General features: G+C 32.6%; 1 protein-coding gene across 1 annotated transcript; it reads right to left on the bottom strand.

Annotated features, from left to right (window-relative positions):
• Window positions 1-1,631: 1,631 nt before the first annotated feature.
• LOC128158547 (phenylserine dehydratase-like) lies at window positions 1,632-25,233 on the bottom strand. The gene is made up of 13 exons (XM_052821420.1): window positions 25,063-25,233; window positions 23,649-23,847; window positions 23,279-23,475; window positions 20,271-20,398; window positions 16,869-17,017; window positions 16,448-16,537; window positions 15,781-15,981; window positions 14,327-14,413; window positions 13,155-13,178; window positions 9,787-9,867; window positions 6,524-6,601; window positions 4,328-4,476; window positions 1,632-2,830 (listed from the first exon to the last, which is right to left on the bottom strand). Exons 2-13 carry the CDS (start codon window positions 23,824-23,826, stop codon window positions 2,615-2,617), a joined length of 1,578 nt encoding a protein of 525 aa, XP_052677380.1. The 5' UTR covers window positions 23,827-23,847; window positions 25,063-25,233; the 3' UTR covers window positions 1,632-2,614.
• Between the last annotated feature and the right edge of the window lie 43 nt (window positions 25,234-25,276).

The raw sequence follows: 25,276 nt of genomic DNA, 5'->3' as shown, positions 1-25,276 counted from the left end.
ATATATATATATATATATATATATATATATATATATATATATATATATATATATATATATATATATATATTTATTTATTTATAAGCGTTTACAAAAAGTATATTCATTTTTTTTTCAACCAAATTTTTCCAGTTAAAAAAATCCACCATACGCCAGAAAACTTGTACATTATGATAATCCAACGAATCCAAGTTTACTTGCAAAGAACATTGAACACATTATAGCATTAAAGGTCGTTTATTCAGTGAACCAAATTTGTATTGTTTTAAAATGAAAACAACAAAGTTAATAGAAAAAACTATGTGCTGTATTATGCATTTTTTGCCCCCAAAATCAAAGTTTTATAAAGAGCTTGAAACTAAGGGTGTAAAATGTTATCACCACAGTGACGTCATAATGTAGAAATGATGTCATGAAGATTGCCTTATTTTGATAAATTGATATTTTGTAGCAAAATATGGATGTTTAGAAAACATCGAGCACAGGCTTGCTCAAGTACCATTTTTTAGTATAATGTGTATCACTATCGGAAGAAAAACATGTTAAAATCGTACTTGAGCAAACCTGTGCTCTTTACTTCAGAATGCAAAATATAAACCAAAAATGACAATATTTTAATTTGTTTGAAAATTTGCGGGAATAAGGTCATTTTTGGTGATGTCATAGATAAAGAGCGAATGAGCAATGATGACTAAAATCAAGATTAAAGTGATAGGCATTCCCCGTACAATAATTCATCAAGATTTGATTATGATATGATACTATTCAAAAATTGGTTGAAATCTGGGGCATATATTTGACCATACCGCACATAGTCCCTCATTGAATTAATGACAATAATTTTGCAAAGGTGGGGTTATAACCCTAAAAGAATCGTGAACAGAAAGTTCAAACAATAGTTTGCATAGTTATATCTAACTTTTACAAATACAAAAATAAATGAAGCAAGCAGATTTGTACCTATGTGTTATTTTATTTAAAAATTATCAAAAAGAATCTTTCAAAGTTTTAAGAGAGTTCAAGTTTGCATTAATATTATATTATGAATCAACCGTATATTTACGGGGAGTTAAACAAAAAATGAAGTCGCCGCTAATCTTTAATATATAAATAGATGAATTTCGAGATGTTTTGGTTTGGATACACATTTTATTTATCGTTTTAATCATTTGAATATTTTCTATCTAATCAAAAAATCTTCAGTATTTTCTATCAATATGCATTTACATATACATACGATATGAAAAACAATCGTGAAAAACAGCATATGAGGAAAGATGCATCATTTATTGTCTTTATCTCATACATTTCAAGTTTGATTATTTCTTTTTCTGCAAGTGAGGACACTGGGAATGGTATCGGTTGTTCATAGAAAATATGATAATAGCATGATACAACTTTTGGCTATAGACAAATCAGTTGCACCAAATATAAGCATCTACTGGCAGTAAAATACTTCGTAAAAATAGACTTAAGGAAACCTTTGAACCGTAACTGTTTGTAATATTTCTTCTGTTGATTTATCTTAATAACATACATTTTGAACGTATTTAAACATATCAAATATTGATTTAGTTCATTTTCTTTGGTATTATGTAAATGTAAATATATATATATATATCTAAAAGTATAATTTTTGAAATGCCTGTTGATAAAAACTCTGTTCCTTTGGAGAGATACGAATTAGCTACAGAATTATCAGTTGTGAGTACGCTGATTCATTATTTTGATCGTTGGCTGTGGTAAACTGAATGTTAAGGAGGAAATTGTTTTTAACAGAGTCTATCCTATACTGTATTGACGCACCGTGTGAACCAGTTCATGAATAAAATGCAACAATAAATTAAGTGGGTTTTTTTTTAATAAAAGCAAACACCACAATACAAAAACAAAATACTCTTCTTCTTTTTGAAGTTTGTATTTTTGTTAGGACGTGTCAATCATCACCTGTATTTCGACTTTGAATATGCAGTTTGATATGCATGGCCTGTTGAAAATTGAATATGAAAGCTAAGTAAAGTAAAATGCTTGATAAAAGGTTTTAAATAATTCCAAGGGTTAAATTGAATTGAATAAAAAAGCTTGGTGGATCATTTCATATTCAACTAATAAATAGGATTTCTATCAGGGGAACATTATACATGTAATTTGTTATCAATGTCTTGCCGATGTCCTTCAAATTCTCTATATCTGGATTTTTTTCAATATAGAAAATATTATTTAACTGAGATTCTTCACTTATGATTTTCTCTAACACACCATTGCGGATTGAATATTTATCATCAATCAATGGGTTTTCTCTCAGTTTGTTTTTAAACTCTATCTTTGTTAAATGTATTCCTGCAACTTAAACAAGGAACAATTAAATGTGTGAATATTCCTGATTCCATATTTCAGTTTAAGCCATTTTTTTCATTATGCCTAACTAGGCATTTATTTTATAAAGTCGAATAAAATGCTATATGCGGCTGATTTTTGAATTAGCGATTCATTTAAATATAAAATTTATATTAAGACATGCTGGCATTATCACTCAGTGGAAATAAGATATATAAATGTCTTTATTGTTTTCGTTCTGAAGGAATGGTGATTGATAAAATGATTAAATAAACTCTCAGCCATGTGATATAACAAACTCGTAAGGACCACTTGTTTTGGTCACGTGATCATACTGTGAAGGGTCAACCTCATCTTTCACAAAAGTCAAATCCAAATGGTGATAGTTTTCCTGTTTCCCGTCGTCATTTGTCCGTTTCTCGTGTTCCCGAAGTTCATTGTATATATCGTTTACAGGCAAAAGGCCAATTTCAGAACCTTCCTGAGTCCCAAACTGCAATGAATAACATGTATGAAAAAATCTCAAAGAATTGTTTTTTTTATCATGCATTTCATATGTTTGCAAAATAGTTATGAAACAAAAGACCCACATGCCTCGGCGAGTACTATAGCCATTTGGACCTGTTAGAGAGTCTTTTTAAGCTTTATTTTGGAGAGCCTATACAATCATCCAAGACTTCTCTGTAACAACCGAGTTTCTCATTTCATGTTTACAAACGTCAATTCATGAAAAAGGGAGCGCGCAAACCTTAGAGGAGTCTCGGATAACGTATATATTAGCTCCAGGGACCAAAAGATTACAAACTTTTGGTCAAAAGAGACCTACACTCCTTTATACTTTAATCTCCTTTAATATTCACATTATTTTTATAATGCACATATGCATAGTAAATTGAAGTAGATTTACTAAAATAGAACACTTATTAATTTCAAAGGGCCAAGTGAGAATTTTCATTGTTGTTTGAAGATGAAGTTAAAAATATAAAATTGTGAGCTGACGACGCAGGACTAGTGATTAATTATGGCTAATTGGGGGACTCAAGGGACCAAAAGAATGCTTACTATATTGTCATACAATATACACCCCCCCTCCCATAAACAATGAATGGCCTCACACCCATGATCAGTGAATTTTACAATGTTTAAGAAGAGGACATTGAATTATGAAGATAATTAACAATGCAGTTACTTTATCTTTCAAGACTGTAGAAGTGCAGAAGAAAATTTTAAAAAATACATTTTCATAGTGTGGTGATTTTAGCCCAACCAACGGACCTGAACACTTAACCATGGATTCATGCATTGCACATTTTAGGCGGAGGGTATATATTGAGAGAGAGAGAGAGAGAGAGAGAGAGAGAGAGAGAGAGAGAGAGAGAGAGAGAGAGAGATTCTCCAAGATTTATAATATCTCACTATATGGTCATATTGGCCCCACCATAGGACCTGAACCCCTTGACACAGGGGCCATGGATTTCACAAATTTGGCAAAGGGCTTCATAGATCATGCATTTATTTTTTATCCAACATGTGTAAGCGAAGAGAAGAATACTTTTCATAGGCTTCCTGTTCTTCATATTTGACCCCGCCTATGAAGAACCGGACGCGTTTGTGTTGTAAATTGCAAATTTAGATTTTATTTTTATCCTTGAGATTTTTAAACCCATTTGAGCTTGTAGTTATAGAGAATAAAGTTAAAAATGTAAAATTGTAAACGGACGACATACGACAACTAAGGAAGACCAATCGCAATAAGTCGCCTTCGTGAATCAGGTGACCTAAATGCTAGTTGACTTGGTTTCAACGCGATCTGTCGTGGATTCATTGAAGTATTTAGGCTCAAACAGATTATATCGTATCATCCGCAACTGATATGAATAAACATTTAATATGCCAAAAAAATTGTTATTGTGTATTGCAGAACATGCATTTCAGTATTTCCTTTACGTGATAGTTGTGATTAATTGTCAAATAAATGAATTGACCTTACCCCACTGTTTACAGCAGAGTTTTTCATAGCTGTGTTCTTCCTCCTACAGAATTCTCGTCTTTTACATTTTTTGGCAAAGAACAGGATGATGAAAACAACCATGACCAAAGCAGCGACAACACTCGAAATGAGCAATGGCAAACTAGCCACTAACCAAAAATAAGTTACTAGTAATCAAAGTGATGTCATAATGAGAATTAAGAATTTTGAACTTACTGAGTGGGTTTAAGTACAAAATTTACAATTTGATAGTAAGGTAGTACCTGTCATTTATAAATCTTTATGATAAAGAAGAAAAAATGAAAAAAAAAATTATATATCGAAAAATACATTTTGGCATTTCAATAAGCTTTTCACCAGATGAAAATAATCAATGATTGAAGGTTTCATATACTATTGAAGTATTTGCAGGCAGTCTATCGTACATTGGAGCCAAACATTGTTCATTTCTAGACAAAAACTTCAGTGTCACGAAATTGTTTTTCTGTTGATATACAAGGATGTTTCCCTGACCAATAATAAGGGACCTAAGTAGTTGTAGATATCTTATGCTAAATTTACCACATACAGCGGAAGCGCTCTATATAAAGATAAAGGAAAATGTTCAAAATTAAACCCAAAACGATCTGATATTTTCTTTACTTAATAAATGGGTATAGTAAAAATATCATGATAATAAAATGATTAAGCCAGAATTATAATTAATTTGTTGACCACTTAGTCTCCATGAATTAAAAGTGTTGTGTAAACTTATATGTACGTTGTTCAAATGTATTTCAACTAAAAAGGTATGTGAAGAAAGACAAGAAAAGAAAACCAAAACAAGAGTCCCAGGGGCCACATTGCTCAGATGAGCAACAAATTGCCTTAATTCTGATCAAATTAGCATTACAGTATCAAAATATCTTGACAACTAAGTACAGTAGATCTTGCTAAAAAAAAAATTGAAAATCTGCCAATTTTTATCCACCTCATTTTCTTTAGTAAATACCGAGCCCCTTTTGTTGTTGTACCTGTAAGAAGATTTCTCTCTATTCCTATATACCCCCCCCCCCCCAAATTTCGTGGCCCCACTTTTCTCTAGGGAATCATGGTTTCATCAAACTTAAATCTGCATGACCTGTGCTTTCACACTAAGTACTGAGTTTTGGACCGAAAATTTTCCCAGAATATTTTTAAAGATTTTCTCTATATAATCCTATGTAAAAATTCAAACCGCCATCACGGCCTGGCCCTACCAGTTGGGACTGTGAATTTGCAAACTTGAATTTACACTACCCGAGGATGCCTCTACACAAGTTTAAGCTTTTCTGACCAAATAGTCTTTTAAAAGAAGATTTTCAAAGATTTTCTCTATATATTCCTATGTAAAAATGTACCCCCCATTGTGGCCTCACCCTACCCCTAGACTATTATTTGAACAAACTTGAATCTAAACGATCTGGGGATGCTTCCACTCAAATGTGGACTTTCCTGGCCTAATAGCTTTTAAAAAAAGATTTTTAAAGATTTTCTTTATATATAAAAATGTATCCCCCATTGTGGCCCCGCCCTACCCCCAGGGACCATGATTTGAATAAACTTGAATCTACATTATCTGAGGATAATTACACGCCAATTTGAGCTTTCTTGGCCAAATAGTTTTTAAAAGAATTTTGTTTTATAATTTTCTCTATATATTCCTGTATAAAAAATTATCCCCCTCTTGTTGCCCCTCCCTACCCCCGGGGACCATGATTTGAACAAACTTGAATCTACACTACCTGAAGATGCCTCCATACAAGTTTAAGCTTTTCAGGCCGAATAGTTTTTAGAAGATGATTTTTGAAAAATACCAACAAATTTTTAATAATTCTCAGTTATCTTCCCTTTTAAAAAAAAGGCGTGGCCCTTCATTTGAACAAACTTGAATCCTCTTTACCTAGTGGTGCTTTGTGTCAAATTTGGTTGAAAACTGCCCAGTGGTTCTTGAGAAGAAGATGAAAATGTGAAAAGTTTACAACGACGACGACGACGACAACGACGACAACGACAGACAACGGACAAATTGTGATCAGAAAAGCTCACTTGAGACTTTGGCTCAGGTGAGCTAAAAACGGTAGGTGCAGACAGAAAAAATGAATACAAATTAAAGCATTATGTCAGAGAATATTTTTTTTTCTGTAGAGTGCAACCTTTTAATTTAAAAGAAAATACCTTGATTAACTCCCAAAGAAGGGGTGGATGGACTTGGTTTTTCACGTACACAGGTATTGTTCATATAAAAACTTCTGGCTGTGTAAAGAAATACAATTTACTATCAAAACGTTCCAAAAACATTCTGGTAAGATTTGTGGTTTACTGTTGCTGCCAAAACACTTCAGAAACTTTGAGATGTTAAAAGTGACTGATTGTAAAATTGCATGATATATCTCAAGAAAAGTATATTAATCTAAACAGCTAGGTACAAAATCAGAAATGACATACTTCTGTGAGACTTATTTTACACTCTGATATGTGTATCATTTTAAAACTTACATGTAAATGTGACAAATTATGTAAGAGGACCTTTTCCTTTTTTTTTTTTTTTTTTTTTTTTAGATTTTTTAAATCTTTTTTTTAAATTATGCACAATGATCAGATTGTATATGGTATGCAAGAAGGAAAATCATCAATATATTAAGCCGCATAAATTGTATAACCTATTTGCAATTAAAACTGACTTTTATCACAAGGATCAGTTTGATTTAAAATAAAATCTTTCTGAATATCAAAACTTTTTTTTTTCAAAATTCAATGTAGTTTTGTCTAGATATATTCTCAGATTGTAATTGACATTATAAAAAACGAGGATCAGGGATACAGTTCACTATAAAGAGAGAAAAAGTCTTCTAAAATATTTGGCCTAAAAATTACTTCAGACATTTGAATCGCATCATTTTAGGCTGAAAGTCGATCAAATCCCTTGATATTGATTTATACATGTAATCTAGGGCCTATAGGTCTGTCCACAAATTCAATGTTGGTTTGCATGAAACTTTATATATGAAATGTTTACATGTATTGTTATAACGTTTTAAAGAATGCATGATTTTATATAATCAGCTTACTCTACAAAATTCTCCAAACAAAAAAAATAGTCGTCGGCAAAACTTACATACTATCGATTGATTTTCTTTATGTATGTTGTGAAAAAATGGAAAAAATATCTTTTTTTTTTTTTTTGGTTTTATCAAATCTAAAGAAAATGGTCGGGTGCGCAGTAAACTTAAAACGTGACGAGTGAGTGTTGTAGCATTTTTTCTTCAATGCTTAGCAAAATTATCATACAAATCAGAATTCAAGTACATACGATTACACGCCATTGATTCCAGTTCCAGTCCAATATCGCTTATCTGCGTCATATCCTCTAATTGTATAAACTGACGACGGCAAGAGCTATTTTCACTTTCATTTTCACCAAAATTAACGACATACACAAAGGGTTCCTGATCTTCCGACAATGCTGAAAAGTTTTCGGAGGTGAATCCGCGATCAGTTAGCAATACCGCCATGCCAACGTATGTGTCATGGGGTTCATATTCTAAATTAAGATCTTTCAGTTTTTCTTCAAGAAGGGCTTCATCCACATTTGAATGGGAAACAGGATTGCTACATGACGTTTGGTTTCCGCCAGCCATTATTTCGATCGTCGCATTAGTGTTATTGAGTCGCGCTTGGACAACTTCACAAAAACATGAGAAATAATTTCTTAAAGTCGAGTTGATGGAATCCAAAACTAACAGTAACTTTCCCTGTATTGTTATATTACATCCTGAAATTATAAACATTCGAAAAATGTAATACAACATTACATTATTCATATAGAAATCAAGTCTAGGTAATGGACACGGGAAAAAATCATTATAACTTATACTACGAACAGTATTTGTTTCTTAAAATCAATGTTGAGGATATACCGGCAACAACTGAACAGACGTCTGTTACCAGGATTTGAAGTGATATATAGCGTAACAATTGTGTTCGAAGTTGGTCTTTTTTATATATAGGAATTCATTTTTAGAATCTTATTTGGTTAAATTTCTGATCGCTTTATTCACCCTTGAGAATGTGTTCGGAATGTTTTCTTTATCATTGCCAAGTATGTAATATATCCAGAGGTGCTCGAATGACAGTTTACGAGACTTTACTGAGATTTGGTCAGTTCCTGTGAAATTTCTTATGGATATTCTTTATATCATATCTTACTTTGATTTATGTTAAAACATGAAAATCTTTTAAATACAGCTATTTGTAAGAACCAGGTATAAACATAGATGACTGATTCATGATAGTTAATTTGTTTGTAAAAATTGGTACAAACACATTGAAATACATCTATATGAATATTTTTTCTTAAATATAGTTTGATTCTGTACATTGGTTTAAAAAAAAATGAACTCAACGAAAATCATAGTCGCTGATTCAGTCTACAGTCTCTATTGTATAGTGGTTACACGAGGCATGATTTTTACTGTGAAACTGAAAGGGTAAAAAAAAACAACGTGGTCTAAAATTTAAATGACAGTAACATTCGCAAGGGTGTTATTGCAAAGCTAAAATTGTCTACTGTCTAGATTTATGGAAATAAACAATGTCGCATGCTATGTCACGGATTTTTCTTCACGATATCCTCTGTAGTGCTATATAAACCTATCGATTTCGTTTCACCCGATTGCACACCTGAAACTCGTGCCCGACGTGTAGTATTCCTTTCGTGGTCTTTGGATTTTATGCATTTGATTCTTATTTTATGTGCATATTCTGTTAAATAATAAATTTTGGCATTTTGGCCTGTTTATTTGATGCAAGTATTAATCTGGCTTAAAAGAAAAGTGTAAAATTTGATAATTGTTTTGCGACTGAGTAACACGAGACAAGGTATGCGTCCACAAAGGTGAGACCTCTGCAGCGAAATACTTAACACTGCTAAGAAGACTGTGGCTTATAGACAGGTTATAGCGATAGCGGTGATAAAAAAGAAATATGGCGGACAGTGCCTATTAATGAGCAGTGTTCAGCTTTAAGTATATTTTTTACAGGAATTAGAATGCGTCAGTATAATTCTCTTCACTTTTGTTGAAAAATCAAAGTCAATGCCGATTTTTTAAATTCATCGTACAAAATGTGGTCTCTGTAAGTGTTATGAGACCTTAACCTTGATATAAGTTTATTGTTCTTAGAATGGTTTTTTTTTTTACATTTGAAATGTACAGCAAATGGGACTATACGCTTTTCAATACGATATTTTATCTGTTCAATTCCAATTAAATCGCTTAAACAATCAATAAACATTCCTTTTTTGTTGGGAACCTGTCTATTCAATAGGTGCTAAAGTCATGTTAAGAAACCTACCATCGTATGGTTTTACAAATCAAGATTGAACATCCTCTCGCAAAATGTAGAAGATATTAATATGAAATAAATCAACTCTTATTTACCTGTAGAATCAAACATATATTCATGGCATGAAGCCTCTGGGAATTCAATGACCGATGTTGTTGTTTTATCTTTGTTTGGAGCTGAAAAAAATGTTAGACAATAAAGATGTAGGTGACCTGTCATCCAAATGTAACAATTGTCTGATTTTCAGTCAATATTTCATGACATATGTTTTTTTTTAAATCTTCATCTAAAATGGATATAAAGTTAGAGTATATAATACCTTGAGGCGGTTCAGCTTTACTCCGCGGTTCATCTTTACTCCAAAGTCCACCCATGACAGATATATCGGTCTTTTCACTATAGTATCCTGGTGTATAATGTTATATAATGTGTTCAACAATACAAGTATTCGTCGTGATTTCCCTGTTTTCTGCGTATATACTACTAAAATAAAGTCATCGTAAGTAGTGTTGGAAATAAGGAAGTTGTTTAGAAGTAAAGTCTTATGAGCACATAAAAACTAAGAATCCCATTGACTACAGTTTGAGAATTTTCTAATTTCTGATATTCAACATAATTGTCATCACAAATTCCATCAACAATAGCCCTTTCCTAAATTTCTTGTAGCATGCGGCTTAAAATGGAGGCTGATTCCCATAATTTGACAACTTTTTAAATTGAACAAGGAGTGATCGCTAACTTTTATTTCAGTACTATCAGAACTTTGATTCAAGAAAGGAGATGTACAATAGCCTATTGAGCATAACATCCTTTGAACCTGAAATCTATGTTAAACATCTATTATTTAAAGGGAGTTTCGCGAAACAAACATTGTGCATTTAACATTGCATGCATATAAATGGTGCAGCGATTATAACTAGTCCGAGGAAATTACATGACAATGTATATAATTTAGAAATATTAGTTGACTCTTCAGAAAGATTGTTCATGGCATTAGTGTTTATTCGTTTATGATATACATATGGTTTCAATATTAGTTTAATTGTGCTGTGTCCTGTTTTGAATGTAGCATATCATTTATTAAGCCTTTTAGAAAGTAAATATTTGCTTTCTTTGAAAAAAACATCCTTCAAAACACGCATGGCTTATTTTATTATTTGTTCATTATAGAAATTTATCTTCTTAATTGTCCTTCTTTTGAACACCCAATTTCTAATTAAAATAACAATATATCAACTTTTGCGGTTTTTTTTTTATCTCGATGTTATAAATACATTAGTATGAAAAACCTTATAATAGTCAAATGCATTCATCATGGTTTGACGGCTTAAAGTTTGCATTTCCAACGGCATGTTTTTCTCTAATGTTTTAGCTTTCGAGTAATTAAAATGCTATTACACCGGTAGTTAAATCTCTTTGTTTTTGTGTTTTTTTTTTCGGGGGGGGGGGGGGGGTGGGGGTGGAAAGAATTCTATATTCACACGCAAAACCCATCAAATATTTTATTGATACTTGCCATTGTTTGGTCACATTGTGAACAAAACTATCAATATAAAACAAGTCTAATTCAAACAAGGATTTCATATTCTTCACGGAATGTTTTAGATGTTCCTTTGCAAACACCAATTATATTAGTTTGAAATACATACGTTTTTATTACTTATGTAACACACAGTCCGACCTATTTATCTAATACAATGACAATTCCTTGTACCCAGATTATGTAAATAGGGGAGTGGGGGCCCTACCTATTTATCTGCTTTATGAAAATTTAAAAATACGATGTTTTCACTCGCAAACGTAACATCAACAAAATAAACCTCAAATACCTGCAAATATATGCATCATGAAGGAATTTCATTTTGCCCCATTGGAACGGCGGTTTACGTTACATGTACTAAAAAAGAAAAGAAAAGCTAACCTAACTTTGATGACAATTATTGATAACTGTATACAGGGAAATATTCGCCTTGTCTTATTATGCCCCTTTTGTCCTCGTTGTCAGCAAGCGAAATCAAGACGTGTCAATTTCTTAAAATATATCTCTTAAAACACAACGTTGTATGGGCGAAATCAAAACCGTTTGCAAATGAAGAAGGGCGAAATAACACGGGGCGAAAATAACTCCGTATCAAGTATTATGATAAGGTATTTGTTGTTTGCTTATCAATGTCAAGCAATATAAAGAAGATTTGAAAATGCATCAATAATACTTTTGCAATGACAAATCAATGAAAATGCATCAATAACTATTAAGTACAAACCAACAAAGTCCAACCAGCAAGCATCTGTGCTAAAGAACGTGGTATCTACAATGATGGTAATTCGTAAATATATCCTACGGGAAACATTTACTTTATGAAAACAAAACAAAAATACACAGATATTAAAACATAACAATGGATATCAATAAGAACGAGAAAGTAATTGTTTTTACGTTACATTATGTGTCAACAACTAGGCACAAAACTAAAAGCTTGTCCGCCGGCCATATAAGAGGTCAATCTATCAGTTCTTTGAAAGTAAATGACAAACAAGAAGGCAGATATGAAACACTGATGGTAAGTTTTGACCAACACAAATACCGTAATTTACACTCGGCCAGCATAGTCTTCTGAATTTTGCTGAAGTCATTTGTTGTACTTGTAAATCATTCTAGTGGCTACAGAACGGTACGTTTTTATCCTCTTCTCTCTTCATCTCCGTATAATCGCGATTTTTTTTATTGTGAAAACATGTCCGTAATATGAATTAATATTTATGATTATTTTTTTAAATTTTATAAATATATGAGTTGGTATTTCATTTCAGTTATAAGATTAAGTGACAATTAACGTTCATTCATGTATAAATAAATAATATTATAATTGATTATTATTATTATTATTAAAATTAGCATTAAATCATAATAGATTATCGGTATAAGAGCCGTTTGTATTTTTTAGATAAAAGCGTAGACATGTATTTTAAATTTTACGCAATGCTCTTTTCTTGGTGTAGGAAGTATACCAACTAATTTACTAATTGTGTGTTCATATGATACAATTTGCTGATTGATGTAAATAATGTACGTTGTGTTTTGCCAGCATCGACAGCAAATTATGCCTACACCGGACGCTTTACCGGAAATTAGTACTTAATGTGTGTAAAGAAATACGTTTCACTCTACTTTTGTTAAGTAACGCAACAAGCCAACGAATTTCTTATACATGTACAATACTAACACTCCTTGAACTGTTCATGTCTAATTACGAGCATCCTAGAACTCGTGATTTTAAATAAATTTACGATAAACTATTATAGTTACATGTAAGTAATCATCTACTAGTACTCAAAGTTTAGCTGATTAATCAACGACACGTGGCATATGTAAAGAAAATTGAAATATACTTAAAGCAAAATAATAATTATACTTTTCTTAGAATATGTAAACTATACACCTTCCTCCATAGAACATATTTACCTGCAAACGGATCACTGTAGTTATCTGCAAATCAAAATGTTGAAGTCATTTTTGTTGTCCAGCCAGAAAAAGCTTCACTAGAAATTCCTATTGTGGTATTATTTACAGAAAAATATACTGTTCAAAATTTGCATAACAATATGTTTTATTGAGCATTTTCCCAGACCTATAATGAATTTTGATTAAATTGTACATGTATATCATATCTAAAAGTTTATACTATCAATGCAATTGTCGAAAATAACAATAAATCGTATTGCATATTCATAGTGCCACTGTTTACTATGCAACAAATGTTTCTCAATTAGAAAATAATACAGCTGATTGATCATACGTTTGGACATAACATGTAGCTTAAATTGCATTCGTTTACATCGAATGTTAAAAATAGATTTATATTCAATCACAATGAGTTACCAGTACCAAAATTAGCTAGAGATGTTTTATACTTAATTTTCTGCCCTCAAAATAGAAACATTTTACCAAGACCTTGGACTTTCGATAGGACCTAACTATCTTTTTCTTGCGGCAAAACAAGTTTAAATGACGTCCTATCTCAAAAGACAGACAGACCTTGTTGATTTCACAGAACCTTGGCTGAGTGGCCAGCAATGAAATAGGGAGGCCTACGCTTTTCTTTCGATGTATAATAGACAAAGATATACAAACATTTGCAAAATAATACTTTTGACGCTAATAGAAAAGTTTGCTAACTTTCGTTAAATGATTTTAAAGAATGCATTATAATAAATTCTCAAAACGATGAACATATACGGGCACATCAGTGACTTGTCTTTTCATTTCTCATCAGAGATCTTTAGAAATAGTGATGACTTTACGTTTGTTGGTATATCAGGAACATTTTTTTGTCTACCAATTCAAATCCTAATCAATTTGTTGATAACACTAAATAAATATTATGAAAAGGCAAATTACTAAAATTTCATATATTTCAATGGTTAAAAATTATGATATAATTATAATCTCAAAGTCGTAAGAAAAAGCATGCCATAATATAATTCAGATTCACGATAAATGCCTATAAGATCCGTTCCACTGTAGCTGATTTCCGATTATGATAAAAGGATTCTTATGATTGCATATTTATCAAAAATTATGTATAAAAATACCCTTTTCAATATCAATACAAAAAAAGCCTCATTAGAAAATACCTGACAATGGAACACTGAAAGTATCTGCAAATCCAGATGTTGAGGTCACATTTGTAGTTGGACCCAAAATAGATTCAGTAACAATTCCTATTGAGATAAATGTCGAATGGATATTACCATAAATCTGCATCGTTCGATGTTTTATCATTGAGCTTTTTAATTAACTAAAGGTACTTCACTACACCGAGACTTATACTTTTTAAGACACTACGTCACAAGATGGCGATTTAAATGTTTTGTTAAACTGTTTGTATCAATCGATTCAAATGTATATCGTCATAGCTCAGTGGTTAAAGTATCAGGCTTGTGAACCGCAGGTCATGAGTTCGAATCCACCTGGGCCTTTTGTTTATGTTTACTAAATGAAATTTTTGAAAATATCATTTTTTTACTGAAATTGCACATTTTTTCGCCTATTTGACATAAATACTTCTTATCCATCATGCTTTCTATCATAATCAAGTAATTTTCTGCTGATTTGAGAAACTTTTTCAAGGTGTAGTGAGGCACCTTTTAAATGACAATTAATATTTTGATCAAATTTATGAAAAATACAACCTTATTTATTCACAGTGATATTATTACGATTAGATTTTTCATAAAAAAACAAACAGTACACTTATTTATAAACTACCTTGCGGTTGTCTGGGCAAGCTTCCACCACCGCCCATTCTAGGATATAGTGACTATTCAACTAAAAAGAATACTAAGGTGTTCCGATTTTTAGTATAAATAGTATATTGTGAGCAGGCGATTTGCTTTCGATAAGTAATTTACTAAATGATGAAAGTCAATTTGTTTCGGATGTCCAATATGATGCATGAAGTCGAAACAGGAAGTTATAACAATGCGTATTAAATTTTTTAACATTTCATATTAAAAGTTTGCAGTTTAAAGTTTCTCAGTTTTATCTATATGGTTTTCTTTTAATCCAAGCTGGTTATTATTGTTTTTAAAAAACACATGCAGATATATGTGCATATTGTACTTAAAAATAGTAAGAACCAGAACCTTGTAAAGATTAATCGTAATATCAAGACATGGGTAATCGAGGCATCGTCATCATGATACCACCATTATCAAAATCTATGAATATCACAGTTAATGTTATATGTAACAATTTCTAGCCTTGATTTGGTTTTACCAATATCGTATCATGTTATATGATACGATAATGTATCATGCCAAATACAATATCAACTTGTACTTATAACATATAAATCTAAATCACAACATACAATAATATTCTATCATATAATGAAAACAGATTCTGTTTTATATATCATATAATACAATACCGGATTGTATTTTATCAAAAGTTACAACTATCCATGTTCACAAATTAAAACTAAACTAAAGTGAACGAAGAAAGCTGACAGAAAAAAATCATCCGTAAACATGTCTCTTCACTCTTTATTGAATATATGAACTCATTTCTGACAGCGTGACATTACTTCCGGTGACAACAGCAACAACTCGCTTTCCCGCTACATCCGGGATCTTATTATTTAAAATGGCCGCCAAAGCAGCACAGCCAGAGGGTTCGGCCACTAACCCGATATCAAAGAGTCTTGACATACACTTTAGGATTTCGTTATCGGACACCAAGATGACATCTTCTACATACCTCCGACAGCACTGATAAGTTAACTTTCCTAAAAAACAAAGAAAAGAAATAATTTACACACAGATTTATAACATAACTTTTATATATAAAACAACCAAGCACGTAGCATCGTATCGTTTTTGAAAGTGTAAACAGCTACATCCAAAAAATCTTGACAATTAGAAAAAAAAGAAAGAAGAGAGTAGTTTTCAAAAACATGAAAACCTTAATGAGGAAGGGAAAGGGGGGACTGAAGTACACTTTTACCTTCAATTGTGGTGTTAAATTCCTTATTTTTACTTCCATCCTCTGCATGCCCACAAAAGGATGGGAAGGGGGGGGGGACTCGATGATAATTCAATATTATATGTCATTTTAAGAAAAATACACGCTACGAGAAAAAGTGTGTGGGGGTGGGGGTGGGGAGGTGACCACCTCCACTCCCCCATAGCTAAGTGCCTGCCAACAACATCAGATGTGTGTTTATTCTTAATGAATATTGTTTTGATTATTACCTGCATATGGAGGTGATAGCCCTGTAGCTACTGAATTAACGGCCATTGTAACAGGTTCCCCTTTCTGAAAACTTTCATACATTGTCCGGGCTACAAAGATATACTGTGTTTATAGAAACGATGTTTCACTTTCATATAATGAATAAGGTCAAGTAATAAACAGTCATAGATACTTTCGCCTTAGATATTCAGATTATAAGATAGGCCATGTACATGTTTTCCATTTATAAAACTCATTAATATAAGATATTAAGGGTCTTCTATACACATGTAATTATGAATATTTTAAGTATAAATATCCTCTAATAGGAAAGACAACTCTCACATGGATACATTGCAACCTTGAGAAATTGTTATGAAAACCGATCTTCACAATGTTTTAACACGGTACCTGATACATGCACTTTTTTTTCTGACTTACATCCCTCAGGTTCTACTGCATAAATTCTACAGTCCCTCAACCCAGACAATTTAATGGCCGCCGCTATTCCCGAAACTAGTCCCCCGCCGCCACAGCAGACGACAACAACGTCAGGTCTGACGTCATCTTCCAAAATTTCCATAGCAACACTAGCCAAAGAAATGTCTGATAAATCATTGGAATTTGAAAAATATCGTTAACGGAACTTTCTTTGACATTGAAATTATAGTGTTATTTTGAAATTAATATATAAAATCATGATATTTCAAAAGTTAAATCATGACACAAACTTGTAAATGCATATAAAACGGATATTGAATAAGACATGTGAAAACAGAAACCCATGCAATGAAAACAGAAACCAAAATGAACGGTTACTTGTAAACAAAATCAAGCAAAAACAATACAAGACGCGACAAAAGCATATTTGATATTTGAGGATTACCTTTTCATTTTTCTAGAGAGACTGTGCTATAAAAATCAGTAAGGGCAAAGACAAACTGGGTGAATGAGGTTCAAAGAGGGGCTAAAATAGGAAACTTCAGAGTTTCATTTTGGTCAGTAAAGCTAGGATTTATCTGTTGTGATTAAATCACAGGGCTATAAAAATCTTAGTTAAGGAACTCATGCTGCATGCTCGAGGGTAAAACTCCATGTAGTATCAAAATGTTCCTAGCCTCATCTTAATTGATAGCAGAACCACAACAAGATATCTGTGAGCCAATGCTCACTAGTGATACCCCCGCTCTGATGTGAATATGCAAAATAAGCAAAGTCGACATTTAACAGAAAGCTGGCATCCGATTGGTACAGAAATATATCCAACAATATGGCATGCCTAAACAAATAGTGTGTTAAAATTTCAAGCATCTGCGATAAACAGCTGCTGAGAAATCTTTGACGAAAATTTGTTTGAAAATTTTGGCTAAAATAAACAAAGTACTCATTTAACAGGAAGATGACGTCCGATTGGTACAAAAATATATCCCACAATATGGCATGCCTTAACAAACACTGTGTAAAAATTTCAAGCATCTCCAATAAATAGCTGCTGAGAAATCTTTGACGAAAATTTGTTTGAAAATTTTGGCAAAAAATAAACAAAGTCATTATTTAACAGGATGTTGACGTCTGATAGATACAAAAATATATCCCACGATATGGCATGCCAAAACAAATAGTGTGTTAAAATTTCAAGCATCTGCGATAAATAGCTGCTGAGAAATCTTTGACGAAAATTTGTTTGAAAATTTTGGCTAAAAATAAACGAAGTCGTCATTTAACAGGAAGTTGAAGTTTGATTGGTACAAAAATACATCCCACGATATAGCATGCCTATACAAATACTGTGTAAAAATTTCAAGTATCTGCGATAAACAGTTGCTGAGAAATCTTTGACGAAAATTTGTTTGAAAATTTTGGTTAAAAAATAAGCAAAGTCGTCATTTAACAGGAAGTTGATGTCAGATTGGTACAAAAATATATCCCACGATATGGCATGCCTTAACAAACACTGTGTTAAAATTTCAAGCATCTCCGATAAATAGTTGCTGAGATAAATGCGACAGAAAATTTTGTTACGGACGGACAGACAGACGGACAGACGGACAGACAGACGGACGGACGGACGGACAGACAGACACACAAGGGTAAAACAGTATACCCCCTCTCCTTCGGAGCGGGGGTATAATTAACCTTTATGTAACAGTAACACTATCCCTTCTTCTATTGCTAGGAATAATTCAAGATTTCTAGGTACCTGATTTTAAATCAAAAGTACGTGACTTGAAACAATTCCAAATGGACCAAAAAAAGAAGCCCTAACTATCAGGATAAATAATCTACAAAAGAAAGACATGGTACCAAAGGAAATCTATTATTATAACGTGTTTTAAAACCTAATTGTCAAGAACTCTTCTTTCTAATGCTTCAGAAATTCGGAGGAACTGGCAAATACTGTAGCCATTCCTAAGCAAAGGCATTTAAAACTTTAACAACTGATAAACAAGTATGTAAAAGCATATATATATCAATATGATTTTGGATGACACCATTGAGAATATCTATAAGGTATAACTGCATGTTCATCCCATGGTGTTTAACTTAGATATCGTTATATCAGGGACGGCAAAGCTCTCGGCAAAATGGGTCTAACTCGTAAGAGAGGTGGCATATCAGGAGTAAAATCAAAAATTAGTTGACACTTTCAAGACACTTTTAACTCTGAAGAACTCTGATAATTTCCTTCACTTGCAAAATGGTCTTTGAGGACACCTATGTTCATTGCTTTGGATTTGCACCCAAAGGTTATTGCGAACAGTGTGTTAACACATTCCATTCTTCCCTCAGGAAAATCAAGTATATACTAGCATATGCTGGTAAGGTAGGTAATGTCTCCTTGCTTTTTATTAGTATTTATGAAGATGTGGTATTAATAGACAGTGTTGCAAAAGGACGTACAATCAATATAGGCTAAAACTAAGTTTTAGACAATAAAAAGAAGAAGATAATCGCCTCATTATGACAAAACTTGTCCCTTTGCTCGGGTTTCCAAGACCAAGAGCAACAACTGGCTTTGAATTGCTTGAAGTTCGTTATCTGCCTTTCTTAAAACAAAGAGACGTTGTGCAACCGATCCCGAACACATCCGGTGTTAAGTACAATTAGTGAAATTTTGAAAACTATGATGAAGTTTGAAATACATGCAAAGGGCGTAGACTCCATCATCTAGAATTGCAATTACTAAAAGTAAGAATCCACAACTTTAATCCTACGGAATCAAAAAATATACATTAAACAAACGCGAAAATACATGTATACAAGTATTTTGTTGTTTCGACTACATTGATGAGGCTATGAACTTAAACGCATGGGCAGCAAAAAGAGGGTTTACCCCAAAGATATGAATTCGGGACTCCTAATTTGCTATTTTTATTGAAACTGACTACACATTATGATATTAATTTTTAATCAAATTTTACAACATCATTTTTCTACGTGGTTCAAATGGTTTTTTTTTCTAAATCAAATCTGTAAAACGTGAGCACGTCTGCGTGACACAAAAAGAAACCAAGAGCAGTATTTAATTTATCTCTATTGAAAATAAAAATATGAAATAAAAACCTGCCACAGCTGCCGTCAGCTTCATGATGCCAAGAATATATATATATATATAATTTCCAATAACTGAATTTGTATTTTAGAAACCACTATGAATCTATATACATGTACAATTATTCAATTTGCGTTATACTGTTATTAAGTATCAAATTCATATGTTCTTGAAAATGACAAGTACACGATAAGTAATCCTTTAAATGCATATAAATGTGTTTACAAGCAAGCTTCGGGTGATTCCTATGTAAAACTTCAATATTTTTGCTTGGGGTTGCTTTCTGTTACCTGCCGCAGCCTGTTATGTACGACGCGTCGTCAATTGGATCAAGGACAGGGAAGTTATGAGCGGCATACTGAGAAAAGGCTGCCTGAATTTCATGGCTCGGATAAATGGCCACCTCACAACCATAGCTCTATAGGTTAACAGAAAATACGGAAGTTAGGCTTATTGTTTCTTAAATACATTATTGCGCTGACTTTGTTTCATCGAACCTCTGGTTTTGGACGGGATTGTCGCGGGATTTTTTTTTAAACGGATGCTGTATCGTTTGTCTTGTGCAACAAATGCTACATGTAACAATGTTAGTAACCAAGTTAATTTTGAGTTAGCTAGTTAAAAACACTTGCCCTATTCTACCAAACGTTTGTACTGATACATACATAGCTAGGTATAAAAACTAATACATACTAAAATTGGGCAAAGAATTACTGTAGAATATGCTCCACTTATAGTTCGTCATTTTGACTCTTTTCAACCAAAAATATGTTTTGGCATAGAAGGGAAAATTAGCTTTAAAACCCATGCAGTTATTTTTCTCTCGTCCCTGAAACGAACAAAAGTATAACTTTCTACAGTAATTCTTCTTGCAATTCACAGCAGTTCACAATAGGGTTAAAGGTTCAGTAAGGTGAAAGGTTAGAGTTCAAGAGTCGAGCTCCGTGGATACCTTCCGTAACCAGCAATCAATCTAGCATCATCAAAGGAGTGGTAATATATAAAGTTCTCTTTCTGGACATATCTGTTTACTTCACTAGTTAATTCAGAGGTGGGGCACTGCTCCACAGAAACCCCTAAACTCTAAAAGGAGAAATGGCATACTTTTCAAGCACATTAAGAAAAACGTTCACATTAAGAGACCAAAATTCGATGAGAACGAAACGTGTTTCAAGCATATACATGTAAGTTGAACAAAACCGATAAAAAGGAGTTTTCCACTTCAACTTCACGTCTGAAACTACATGTAACCATCGGTGATGATTATAATAGAACACAATTTGCAAAATAAAAATGCGTCGCAAATGCTCGATAATGTTAATTATTTTATTGTACATGTAAGAAGTTTTCAATATATTTTCTTATTTACATAAAAATATACAAGATTTCGTGATTTTTTTTTTACAGTACATTTACTTTTGGCGTTTTAAAACTGGTCAGTGGTTATTGAGGGTAAAAAAAAAACAAGATAAAATTTATTTGGCAATTCGCCCCCCCCCCCCCACCAAAAAAAAAAGAAAGAAAAAAAAGTCGTTTTACGATGCTAATTCTATACAATAATAATATTTATAATGATAAAAAAAAAATCAAAAGAAAATGTTTTGAAAGACTTGTCGCATCTTAATGGCCTGTTTTGTCAATTAAATGATTTAGACCAAGTGCTACGGGTGTTGTTGTTTTTTTAAATATATTTTACAAAACATGTAGCACATTAACTATATAAGGCACACATAAATGAAAGGAGAATGCCTCAACAATTTTAAAACTAAATCAGATATCGAAATTTGATGACCGTTGACGGAGGAACTGAGATTTCTTCAATAACATTAGATTTTTATCACAGATACACACTCGAAATAGCACACTTATTGTCATGCAAACACGAAATACGGATCCTATCCATGCATGCATTTATAAACGACTGCCCTATATATAACTAGTTCATCATATCTACACGGATAGCAGATTTTTGTTTTATACTAAGCCTAACTGATTAATTGTGGCGTCAGGTTTCACATGCATTTCATATGCACGGGCACTTGTTTCTGTGACACAGTTTGTCCCATACAATAAATTACACCGTTATCATTATAAATTGGGAAAGACTTCAGTCTGACTAAAGCCAGTCCCTATTACTACACTTTGCATAACAAAGTGAAAAAGTAGGAGCACGCTATAGTCAGACTAGGGCAGACTTTAAGCAGTAACAAGTGCGTGTGTATAAATGCGACGCATTATACAAAAAGGGCAGCTATGGGTGCATGGACAACTAGTATCCTTTACAATTCCCTTACAAACTAAATTAACTAAAAGAAAAATTGCATTTCATAATTTTACTTAATTAAACTCACAATAATGGAGCTACAACAATGTAGCCTTCTCCAGTTTTTTGTTGTTGTTTTTTTTTTTTTGGTTTGGTTTTTTTGGTGGGGGTGGAGAGAGAGAGAGAGAGAGAGAGAGAGAGAGAGAGAGAGAGAGAGAGAGAGAGAGAGAGAGAGAGAGAGAATGCCAGATATAAAAAAATTCGGGGAGAGCTATGATATTGCAGCTGACAGAAATGCAATTCAGTTTTGTGTTTAATAAGTCACATTTTATAGTTATGATCGTATTCAACAGAGAAACCTTTAACTATAACGAAAAGTTTACCTAGTTCACATTTTTATCAGTAACGAACACGAATGTGAAGATAACAAACGTGATAACATGGTTTAAATTCAGTACGGGTTGAAAGGTCAAGTGTACCTTTGCTATTTATAGATGAAACTAAACAGGAAGTAGACTGGGAAGATTATTAATAATTCCCAATAAATAAACTTCTCAGTTTGTGCAATCAAGCTATTATCTAATTTTGGACAGTAAATAAATCTGTAATGAATTCTTACTACCTTCATGTGCATCTACATATAGTGGAAATGTTTCCTACAATACGGCTTAATTACGCTTTTGGCAATGTGACTGCAGTTGATGTTAAAATTTGTTTTCAATTTTTGAGTTGCTGAAGTGGAAAACTCCTTTCAAATAGTTGATCATTAACGGAAGATATCATGCTTATCATCGTTCACTCGGAAGTAAAGCAACCATCTCAGACCAGAGGTATTAAAAAATGATTTAATAGTAGAATTTGAAGAATTTAACCTTAAATCATTTAACAATTTTTTCCTTCTGAAGCATAAATATTTCCACAAAACACTATGCTTGTAACTTTTTTTTCATAATTCTAATAAATTAATAATTTCAACAAACATGCAGGATAAAACAACATATCGGCGTTATCACTGTAATAATTATAACATCATACCTTTATTAAGGCTACCCTGCTTGATGGCGCCGTTAAGGGCATCAAGCAAAGACCAGACAGATTAAGTTTGTCCAATGTGTATGCAAATGCCTTCCCATAGTTCCCTGCTGACATAGTTATCAGCTTCCTTTTGCCACTTTTCACCTCTTGGGGAAGATTTGCCATCTGGTTTGCAACTCCGCGTATTTTGAAAGAACCTATAGATCGAAAAAAAATCAGATTATATTATATACATCTCCAAGATGCATACAGTGTAACCCCCAAGCCCCCCCCCCCCCCCCCCACAACCGATAAAAAAATTTAAAAAAAAACCGAGCACGTTTATAAATAAAAGCTAATATTATTCATAAGTCTATCTCAATTTTCTAACCTGTGGTTTGTAGACTTTCAAGCTTCAGGTGAAGATTTATGCTTTGGTCCAGTTCTGGGAAATATGACGTCATATTTTTCAAGAGGGGCGTTTTACGAACGTTGAGCGGTGATTTCATGATTACTTCTCTTGCCTTTTCAATGTCCTCAAGCGTCACTACATCATCATCTGACGTCATTTTCGAAGCTGTTTGTATTACCTGTTAAAAAAAAAATAATCATAAATACGTATATCAAACAAAATTAATGATGGTTTTACATACTTAAGTACATGTAACAGTAAAGAAAAGCATTTCCGCTCCCTTAGACGTAATCTATTTGTACTGAAAACAAGTATAAAAAATCTTTGAAAAATAAAGAATTGCATGTGCGTGCATTAATTTTTGTCATTATATTTTAAAAACAAAATTCATAGTACTGTTGTCTTAAATCAACATACAACAGCTAATACTTTAAATTCAATTTAAAAAAAAAAAGACTCTGACAAGTTATGATCTTTATAATACCGTGGTCCGTGGATTCTGTCTGAATTCAGTCTGATCGATGTGCCTTAAATTCTGAACATTTATTCATGCAATTATGTACAATTGATATAAAAAAAAATCACACACTTTTCATGACCATTGAGTTTTCGCCTTATACATGTTTTAAAATGGTGATCAAATGCACGTACTTGGTTATTTTTAGCATAGAGAATGTGTTCGATTTCATGATCATTGTATAAATAATGATTTGTTAATTTAAAATAAAATCTATAAATTTTATATTGAAATATACTCTATTCAGTTCTGCAAACCAATTATGGCAAAAGTTTACAGAAATAAACCCTTGTTGGTTTCGTATAGTTATAATCACATTGGAAATTATCATTCAAAAGAGACATATAGGCCTACAAGAAAATACTCTGTCCATTTACACCCAGTTAAACTTGAAAAACATTAGCTTAAGTTTCAATGATTTTTTGCCATGACGGTTGCAACAGCTTTCTTAAGCTTATTTCATCGGACATATGTACATGAACCTGTAATGTACATAACTGCACGTAATTCTTTATCTATATGGAGGCCTGGGGGATGGGGGGGGGGGGGGTATACACATACGAAATTTCATCATGGAGGATTGTATAATCATGATATATTTTGATATTAATTATTGTAATATTTTGGCACGATCGGTCCTCAAATTAATCTGCTTCAGATGACATAAGAAAGATTACAAAGGTCGTTAACCTCAGATTAAAAAAACCAGGTCATATTTTTAAAATCGTTTTAAAGTATACCTGATCTCTGTGTTACTTAACTTTTCCAGCTACCTTGGTTTCCCCCATGTCTTTATTTGAAGTGGAACATAATTATATAGATTAATAAGCTTTAAAATATAAGGTAGATCAGCATATAAATCTATCTTATACTTACCTTTTTTTATCACGGGTCAAGAAGAGAAAATAGTCAACCTCAACTCAGAGGACAACGGTCTTTGGGAAAAGTCTTTGCAAAATCAGGATCACACCAGAATATAACCGTCACGCACTGCGTCCTAAAACATGATCCTGTTTATTTGGTGCAACGTGTTTGTTTACATACAATATTTACAAGGGAAGTCACTCTATCTGAATTAAGCGACATTTAA

The sequence above is a fragment of the Crassostrea angulata genome, chromosome 8, assembly GCF_025612915.1.
Source record: "Crassostrea angulata isolate pt1a10 chromosome 8, ASM2561291v2, whole genome shotgun sequence".
Classification (NCBI taxonomy): domain Eukaryota; kingdom Metazoa; phylum Mollusca; class Bivalvia; order Ostreida; family Ostreidae; genus Magallana; species Magallana angulata.
This window is presented reverse-complemented; position numbering and strand designations above follow the sequence as displayed.

Bases quoted from the DNA above. Each gene is read 5' to 3' on its own strand.
- LOC128158547 (XM_052821420.1), bottom strand. From the start codon at position 23,826: ATGACGTCAGATGATGATGTAGTGACGCTTGAGGACATTGAAAAGGCA. The intron at 23,476-23,648 runs GTTAGAAAATTG...TTCGATCTATAG, and splicing joins TGAAAGTCTACAAACCACAG to GTTCTTTCAAAATACGCGGA. The intron at 16,538-16,868 runs GTAAGTCAGAAA...ATATCTTTGTAG, and splicing joins TGCAGTAGAACCTGAGGGAT to CCCGGACAATGTATGAAAGT.